The 9,354-nt window shown below is 42.1% G+C and overlaps 1 protein-coding gene across 1 annotated transcript; it reads right to left on the bottom strand.

Moving 5' to 3' along the window:
• Window positions 1-1,069: 1,069 nt before the first annotated feature.
• On the bottom strand, window positions 1,070-9,111 carry LOC135504559 (microtubule-associated protein RP/EB family member 1-like). Its single transcript, XM_064923262.1, has 7 exons — window positions 8,791-9,111; window positions 7,951-8,074; window positions 7,604-7,749; window positions 4,301-4,493; window positions 3,887-3,996; window positions 3,606-3,758; window positions 1,070-3,175 (listed from the first exon to the last, which is right to left on the bottom strand). The coding sequence occupies exons 2-7, from the start codon at window positions 8,069-8,071 to the stop codon at window positions 3,125-3,127; spliced, it is 774 nt and encodes a 257-aa protein (XP_064779334.1). The 5' UTR covers window positions 8,072-8,074; window positions 8,791-9,111; the 3' UTR covers window positions 1,070-3,124.
• Window positions 9,112-9,354: the final 243 nt, after the last annotated feature.

Here is a 9,354-nt window from a genome sequence, read left to right as displayed (position 1 = left end):
CTAGATGCATGCCAGACCTCAGAACGCCTGGATAGGTGTTTAATATCAGCAAACCACATCATATGACATAGCAAACTGAAGCCCGACTGCGCAGACGATGACGTGGCACACAACCATTGGTTGATGCAATAAAACACCTTTCAATGTATTCAGCCTGGAACAGACTAGTGTTTCTAAGATTTGTCTTGGCAAAACCCCTCAGTATCAGCCATCAGACTTGTTTAGTCATCAAACCACAAGCTAGATGTGTTTCAAACAAGAGAATGTGAAGTTCTCAAACTTTCAAGCCTATATCACTCAAAGTTGTTGAAATCTTAGTGCGGAGATATTAACCGAAATTGCGGTTATTTTTTCGTTTTAAACAACTAATTGCCTGACATCGGTTCAATTATTTGAATTACATTTGGTTCATTTTTTTCTTCCTTTGATCTCAACGTGCACATTGCAGTTTCTCTATAAATAATATACATGGTAATCAACTACAATGATCCATTGTGCATAAACTTATCCAGTCTATTCCTTTTAGAATGCGCGACCGTGAGGATATAGCGCAGCTGTTGCTTCGAGCAGTATTTCTACCTGAAAATACATGCTCCAAGTGATTGATAGCTGGTATTCAGCGGTCAAAGTATGCCTTATTTACTTGGAATAACTACAAAATAGTGATTTTTAGACAGCATATGCAGCAGAGCTTAAATTACTTAGAATTAAATGAAGTCATCAAATAAAACCAATGTAATACACACACAACTGAGATATTTCATTAAAGGAAAGTAATATAATGTTAATTAAGCAATAAGGCATGAGGGGATGTGGTATATGGACAATGGCTGAGGGCTGTTCTTAAGCAGACGCATCCTGGAGTGCCTGGACACAGCCCTTAGCCGTGGTATATTGACCATATACCACAAACGCCCGAGGTGCCCTATTGTTATTATAAACTGGTTGCCATCGTAATTAGAGCAGTACAAAAAAATGTTTTGTCATAGCCGTGGTATACTTTCTGATATACCACAGCTGTCGGCCAATCACCAAGTGAGCAGTAAGCAGTAATGAGAAGTCACTATCATCATGGGACTTAATTGTTTTATTCTGTGTTACAGCATTCAACCCAAATAATCAAAACCGAAATCCGTGATTGTTTTCTATTCATCGAACCGACCCTCGAAAAGCGCTATGGAATCTGCTGAAAAGGATGATCGTCACAATTAGTATCTCTGTGTATTATTCAAAGGGCCTGTTTTAGTGCCAGATAACTGAAGTACCCTGCAATGTTAAAATGTGTGCTACTCCAATGTGGACTCCAAACCAAATGGGCAATTACCTAATCAGCATCAGAAAATCCCCATCATGAAAAGCGAATGATGCCTCGCTAAACGCAACCGATTGATCCTATTGCTGTTCCCATTGTACAATAATGCGACAATTTAAAACATTATTTAACGAGCCCTGCTAGGAGACAATACATTGGACTAAACATTGGACTAAACAGTTATGTATTGCTAATCATTGGAGAGGTTATTTCTATGAAGGTATTTCATTCAAACGTTGGGCGGCACCAGTAAGTACACCAATAGGTTCATAACACATTAATGAACCATCAACGGTATAAAAATGTCATTGGCTTTCGTATAACCGGAAGACTGAAAGTCTATATAATAGCTTAAAATACCCAAGTTTCTGCCAGATTCTCTACACATCTTTATTTCAGAGCAGCAGAGAGAGAAAAACAATTGATAAGAGCTTAAATTACAATACTTTAAATCGTATTACAAACATCTGCCCCAAAAAAAAAAGAGTACATCAAAGTCACATCTATGTAGGTTATTAAAAGTTTTTTTTTTTACTCATTAAGAATAAAGCAATTCAAAAAAATAATCTGATCTTCTAGCGCAGACTGGCAGTTCTATTTGCATATCAGCATTTTGGGCCTCAGAACCTGTCACTGGTGCAGTTGCTACATGATCAAAACAAACTTACAACTGGAGTGTTAAAACATGCTACAGAACCAGGAGTATTCTGTTTGTTGAGTATGTAGAAATGAGAAGAAAAAACCCCAGCAAAGTCACTCACCTTTCACATTCCCTAAGAGGATGAATTAGACACGAGAGGCTAAATCAAGTTAAAACTTCCATCCCCTGCCAACTGACAAATTATATATCGGGAGAAAAAAAGACAAAAAACCCAAAGCAGGTAGTTTGGGATGGGCTTGGGACTAGGGGAGTTTCTGGCATCCACAGTGCACATGCCTTCCAACAGCCAAGAGACAAACAAAACAGATAAATCACGCAAAGTATTCCACCGTAAACTTGTAGTTCTAACATGTTTCTTCAGCATTAAATATTGTCATGTTATGAGCTGTCCTGTATCTTTGAGAAAAAATAATGATAATAATAATAATAATATCCACTTTCCTGGAATAAAGAATAGTACTATTTAAAACAGGTTAATCTCCAAACTGGATGAGACCAAATTAAAGAATTTTGAAAATATGAGAGTTGTGGTTAGTGAAGAAAACAATTCTTCCACAATAAGTACATTAACCTTTCATTGAAACCATCTAAAAAACACTTTCTCTATTGAAATGATTAGGAACTTAATACATTTTCTCAGACCCATAAAACAATATACATGTGGGAAAGACTGTGATAATTTGGGAAACAAGTCAACTAAGAAAAATACAATGTACAAAAGTGAGTGCAGGTGCCAACAAACTTTTAACTCCAATTTAACTCAAACTCCAATTCCCGGAAGAGACAGAAAATTAGAGAAAAGACCAAGAAAAAAGCAGGATCTTAGACTGACAGTTTACTCTTCTGGACCCAAATAGAGAGCCAAAATAGTCGCCTTCTTCCAACATGATGCCAAGATCGACCCTGGCACAGGCCAATAGGATAACCCGAAGAAGGGGCTTCAGAGGTACTTCACACTACTTATTTCAACTTGATCTGAGAGACAATTTTTGTTGTTGTTGATATAGTCTATTCAGAGACCAAGCAATGAATAACATGATCTGGATGTTTAGGGTGTGTTACGCAGGGTGAGGATGGGAGCTGTTGTAGCTGATTGAAGGGGCTGGGGGGGGGGGGGGTAGTATTAAAAGTTGCACGTCCAGTCTTGAACATTAGAACTCCTCGTGGTCCTCTGACTCAGCGTCCGGTATGACGAAGCCCTCCTGAAAGCACAGACAGACGGATGAAGAGAGTCGAAATACTCACATTTTGATCTAAACCTGACATGTGTCAAATACTTCTTAAAAAATACTTGCGCAGCGTTTGATTTGCCTGGTAGAGGCACAGATGGAATAGTGCCAAAAGTGCAAACCACACTAAATCAAGCACACCAGTGTTTTGACATTTATTTGACTCAGATGAATGGGTTTCGAACAGACTGAACCAATCATGCGCGGCCTGATGGAGGGAAACAGCAGTTTTTCCAAGCTGTATGATTGTACCTTAGCATTCCACTTGAGCTACAATACATGCCAATCCACGGATGGAATTTTAGAGGGCATAAGCAATTGCTTGAACCAAAACACAGGCTTAAAATCTAAGAAAGCTAAAGTTGACCCACGAGGCTCTGCGTGTAAAATTTACTAAACTCACATCTGTGGCGTAGAGTATATCTACAATCCTCTGCAGTGTGGGGTCGCCCTCGCCTTCCTTCTCTTGGCAGATGAGCTCAATGTTCCTCAGTTTGCCAAAATAGAAGTCCCGCTCCTTCTCCATGTCCTGGATGGTGGACTTCAGTATATTCACCTGGGAGGGAAAGGGCAATATGCATATCCAAACTTTTGCTACAACTTCAGCCAAACAATGTGTGAATACAGCAATTTTTTATTCTAATACATGTCAAGGCACATGAATGGAAGGATGGATGACAGTACTTCCTGGATGAGTTCGGCCCGCTCCTCGTCACCTCCGCCAGCCCCTGGTCTTCGTGCCGAGCTGGGCGCCATTTTGGGTGCTACCTTGGCAACTGCTGCCCGCTGGGGTGCTGAGGGGAACAAGCAACTAATTAGAATGAGATGGGGAGAGGTTGTTATTGACAAGCTCAGTAGATTTCAATATGGAAAGAGTCATCTCTCAACTGCTTACAGCAGTCAGTTTCTCTCAACGTTTCTATTCTCCCTCCAACCCAAAACAATTTGGTTTCGTTGCTTTCGATTGACAATTTTAGTTCAAATGTCTCAAGATGTTGATTTTTGGGGACTTTGTGCCCTGCCTGGAACATTATCTAGTGGAACCTTCTCCTAAAAAAATAAAAATACAATCATGGCACAGGCTGAGCCACCACTCACCAGCATTGAGGATCTTCTTGGGTTTGTTGAGGGCAGACATGGCAGGGCTGGGCATGGTGTCTTGGCCCTGGCGAGCCTCCACAGGGTCGTACTCCTTCCCATCGTAGTTGGCATCAAAGAACTTCTTGAACCACTGCACATACTCAAAGTTGTCCTGGAACTTGCCTTTTATCAACTTGTCAACAGGGATGATCTTGAGAGGAACAAATAACCATGTTAGTGGATTCAACACCACAAAAATGGGTTAGATAAACACTAGTGGATGGCAACGCCAGACACAGTTGATTTACCCTAAACATGCATTGCGGAGGTAACTACCGTTAATGCTGAATGAATATGGATAGAACACAGACTAGGAAGATCGTCTGAGCCGTTGAATTGCGACTCCACCTTGTCCCTGTACTGGCAATCAAACAAGCAAAATGCCAGTTCAGGGAATTCAACGGCTCAGACACCAGGCGTATGTGGCAGGATCTACAGGAAATTGCACACACTACAAAAAGAAATCCAGCCACGTCACGGAGACCGACGTCACGCTTCCAGACAAACTAAACACCTTATTTGCCCGCTTTGAGGATAATACCGTGCCACCGTCGCAGCCCGCTAACAAGGACTGCAATCTCCCCCTCTCCTTCAACAAGGCTGACATGAGTAAAACATTTAAACTTGTTAACCGTCGCAAGGTGGCATCCCTAGCCACATCCTGAGAGCATGTGCAGACCAGCTGGATGGTGTGTTTACTGACATATTCAACCAATTCCTATCCCAGTCTGTTGTCCCCACATGCTTCAAGAACTCCACCTAACTGGCCACCCTAGACCCACTTCAATTTGTTTACCGCCCCAATAGGTCCACAGATGATGCAATCGCCATCACACTCCCCTATCCCATCTGGACAAAAGGAATACCTATGTAAGAATGCTGTTCATTGACTACAGCTCAGCATTCAACACCATAGTACCCTCCATGCTCATCATCAAGTGGGAGGCCCTGGGTCTCAACCCCACCCTGTGCAATTGGGTCCCGGACTTTGACAGGCCGCCCCCAAGTGGTGAAGATAAGAAACAACATCTCCCCTTTGCTGACCCTCAACACTGGGGCCCTACAAGGGTGTGTGTTCAGCCCCCTCCTATACTCCCTGTTCACCCACGACTGCGTGGTCATGCACGCCTTCAACTCAATCATCAAGTTTGCCGACGACACAACAGTAGTGGGCCTTAACACCAACAATGACGAGACAGCCTACAGGGAGGAGGTGAGGGCACTCGGAGTGTGGTTTCAGGAAAACAACCTCTCACCCAATGTCAACAAAACAAAGGAGATGATTGTGGACTTCAGGAAACAGCAGAGGGAGCATTTCCCTATTGACATCAAAGGGACAGCAGTGGAGAATGTGGAAAGTTATGTTCCTGGGCGTACACGTCACTAACTGAAATGGTCCACACACAGACAGTGTGGTGAAGGCACAATAGGGCCTCTTCAACCACAGGAGGCTGAAGAAATTTGTCTTGTCACAAAACCCTGACAAACTTTTACAAATGCACAATCGAGAGCATCCTGTCGGGCTGTATCACAGCTTGGCAACTGCACCTCCCTCAACCGCAAGGCTCTCCAGAGGGTGGTGCTGTCTGCACAACGCATTACCGGGGGCAAACCACCTGCCCTTCATGACGCTGACAGCACCCGATGTCACAGGAAGGCCAAAAAGATCATCAAGGACATCAACCACCCGAGCCACTGCCGTTTCACACCGTTATCATCCAGAAGGCGAGGTCAGTACAGGTGCATCAATGTTGGGAACGAGAGATCGAAAAACAGCTTCTATCTCAAGGTCATCAGACTGCTAAACAGCAATCACTAACTCAGAGAGGCTGTTGCCTAAATTAAGACCCAATCACTGGCCATTTTAACTTAATAAATGGATAGTCACTTTATACAATGCCCTTTAAATAATGCCACTCTAATAATGTTTACATATCTTACATTACTCATATCACATGTATATACTGTGTTTTATGCCATCTACTGCATCTTGTCTATGCAGCTCGGCCATCTCTCATACATATACTTACATGTACATATTCTCATTCACCCCTTTAGATTTGTGTGTATTAGGTAGTTGTTGGGGAATTGTTAAATACTACTGCACTGTCGGAACAGAAGCATTTCACTACACTCACATTAACCTCTGCATGTGACAAATAAAATTTGATTTCAGGGACTTCGTCATGACACTTGAAGGGAGAAAATCCTTACTCATTTTTTTGCTCTCCATCTCACACACTCGACTGTGCAGTAGCAGAAGCCAACAAATACGCCATCCAACTACTGGCTGAGAACTAACGACTAACTAACAGAGAGGAGTCTGTATAGGATGCCAACAGTCCCTCTCTTCTGGCACAGGAAAGTAAATATCAGTGAGCCACAGTAGACAGAGGCCATGCTAGCTCAGCAGGAAACAATTAGCAAGCAGTGCCAGAGAAGTATAAAGCAGGGAACTGTACAGTTTAAAAAACAAAACGGAAGCAAACAGGAAAAAAACGGGGCGGGACCTACCCGAATTTCTCCAATAGAAACTCGTTTGCATTTTCCGTTTGGAGTAAATGGTTTGTGCAAAACGTTTTTCAACAGAATCGCCGTAATGATTACACACACACACTATGGGCAACTCAGATGTCTAAATCCAAATGAGAAGCCAAAGATTAGGATATTAGGTTTAGAGAACATCCAAGAGACAAGTAGGCCATGTCTTTCGGTTGTATGAATTCCTGTACGCACTTGGTGGTGATATTGAAATGTTTAATATATTGCAAGACAACACATGGTAAAGACAGGAAGCAAAAGGATTAATAGATACATATGCTTCAAAAGCAACCAGTTCAACAGATAAAAAAACAAATATTCGTAGCCCGGCAAATAGGTACAGCTCTGGATGTGGACTAGAGAAATGGCATTCAAAGTCACAGTTACGGGGGAACTGCAGTGGGGTCACCAAAATTATTATTTTTAAACTAAGAGAACAGATTATTGTATGGGACAACAACAAAAAAAGTTTATTTTCCTTTTGATAAGAGATTAAAATGCAATGAATTGAAGGTTATTTGTTGATGTAAAAATCAAAATGTATATATTTTATGGTTGTATTATTAGATTTGGGTGTGGTTTTGGAGAAATTATTGGGGACAAATTGGTTCCCCATAAATTCTGCTGGGGAAGAAAATGGAGTCCCCGCTGAAAAAGTTTGAATACCACTGCTCTACAGCCTAGGCTATGCTGAGAGGGAAAATAGAATAGCCTACTTACTTTGTCAACACCCATTCTTTTGAAGCCAGCTTGCAAGATCTTGTAGTTGTGAATGAATTCGTGCTCTAGTTTTGCAGCAAATTTGACTTTCTTCAAAGGCACACAGCCGGGAAAAAGCATGTCCATGAACTGGCAGTAGGCCGCACCTTTAGAAGACAGACACACCAGGGGTCATCACAAATCCTATTGAACTATTCCTCTTTGATCACACAAAAGGAAATTAGGCTAAACCTTTAGGCTACATCAATTATAGGATTTACTTTCATTTACTCAAGTATAAGCAATCTCTGCCGTATGATGTAATGCAAGAACAAATGCATTTGTGCCATCCATACCCATCCACTCACCTGAACATAACAGCTCTATCTTGGTAAGGTTGATCTGTAACGATTCATTAATCCATGCAAGCATGTCATGACGACTCAAATTGTCACTGCACACTGAGGTTGAGTAAACGTTCACAGCCATTTTCTGTTGAAGCACAATGGAGAGATTTGTTTTCAAGTGTATGTCACGTCAGAAAAAGCACAAAGCACAAAGTTACTAGCTAGTAATCATGTCAGCGGCACAACAGGTGCCACCTAGCACTGGTTCAGTGGGGGACCATTCCTGAAATGAGGAGAAACGATCATTTCAGTTTTCCCTAATAAAATCAGTACTACTAGCTAGAGAAAGTACCATTTCTGACCTGTCTTGCATGCCAGATACCGTTAGTTAGCTAGGTAGGGTGGGCCTGAAAAGGCTAACAACAGTAAGTCAGCTAGCCAGCTAACACCAAGGTAATGTAATCAGAGCCAGCGTTAGCTTACTAGCTAGTTATAACACCAGCAGCAAGCCTGCTAGTTTGAGCTAAATAGCTAGCAAGGTAGCTAAGTTACTACATAGCTTTTTGAACTAGCAAACGTTACTGTATCAACTTAGCGGACGTTTGAATATTAGACATGCTAGCTAGTTATATTTAAATAGTTAGCTAACTAGTGAGTAAACTAACGTTAGCTAGTTAGACAACTGTCAGCTGACTTATACTGGATGGCTAGCTACCAACATGTCCCCTGCCCAACTCAGAAGGCTAGCGTGCTACAGCTAGACTCCCAACGACAGACGCATTCAAGCCTCCCCGGCCTCTGCGCCCCCGCCTAGGCATCAACTACACAGCTAGCTAGCTAAATTACAAACAAAATACTTACCTTGTTTTGGAATGGCTTTCAGAACTCTAGGTGTTGCTAATATATTAATTCAACGTAAACTGTTTCTCATATAAATACAGACGTCAATGTTTGCTACTCTTTTCTTCTCCTGGTAGCCAGTTCCGAGTTCAATAATGCCGGCGACAGCGGGTTGATTCCTTTCAGCGCGACTGCGTGCGTAGAGATTGGGAGCAGCTTGGTCGTTGCTATCTGGAATCCCTGGGACGTCCTTACCACATCGAAGTAGAAATTTAAAATGGTAGGGACGTCCCAAGGATTCTAAATAGCACTGATCGGAGCAGCTTGGGCGAGGCTAGACCTACAGTCATTGAGCTAGAACAGGGTTTCACAAACTCGGTGCACGTTTTTTGTGTTGTTTTTTTGCCCTAGCACTACACAGCTACAACGCTGGGCTAGACTAACGCTTTCTGTATCAACCAACCTTTATACATTATTATTACTACAGGCAACATACTAATTTGAAACACTGGCATCCAGGACCTCTATAACAGGCTGTGTCAGAGGAAGGCCCTAAAGATTCTCAAAGACTCCAGCCACCCATGT

Source organism: Oncorhynchus masou, chromosome 18 (genome assembly GCF_036934945.1).
Source record: "Oncorhynchus masou masou isolate Uvic2021 chromosome 18, UVic_Omas_1.1, whole genome shotgun sequence".
NCBI classification, from domain to species: domain Eukaryota; kingdom Metazoa; phylum Chordata; class Actinopteri; order Salmoniformes; family Salmonidae; genus Oncorhynchus; species Oncorhynchus masou.
The sequence above is the reverse complement of the archived record's forward strand: the minus strand, read 5'-3'. Positions and strand labels throughout refer to the sequence as shown.

Bases quoted from the DNA above. Each gene is read 5' to 3' on its own strand.
- LOC135504559 (XM_064923262.1), bottom strand. From the start codon at position 8,071: ATGGCTGTGAACGTTTACTCAACCTCAGTGTGCAGTGACAATTTGAGT. The intron at 4,494-7,603 runs GTAAGTAGGCTA...GTTCCTCTCAAG, and splicing joins AAAGAATGGGTGTTGACAAA to ATCATCCCTGTTGACAAGTT. The intron at 3,997-4,300 runs GTGAGTGGTGGC...TGTTCCCCTCAG, and splicing joins CAAGAAGATCCTCAATGCTG to CACCCCAGCGGGCAGCAGTT.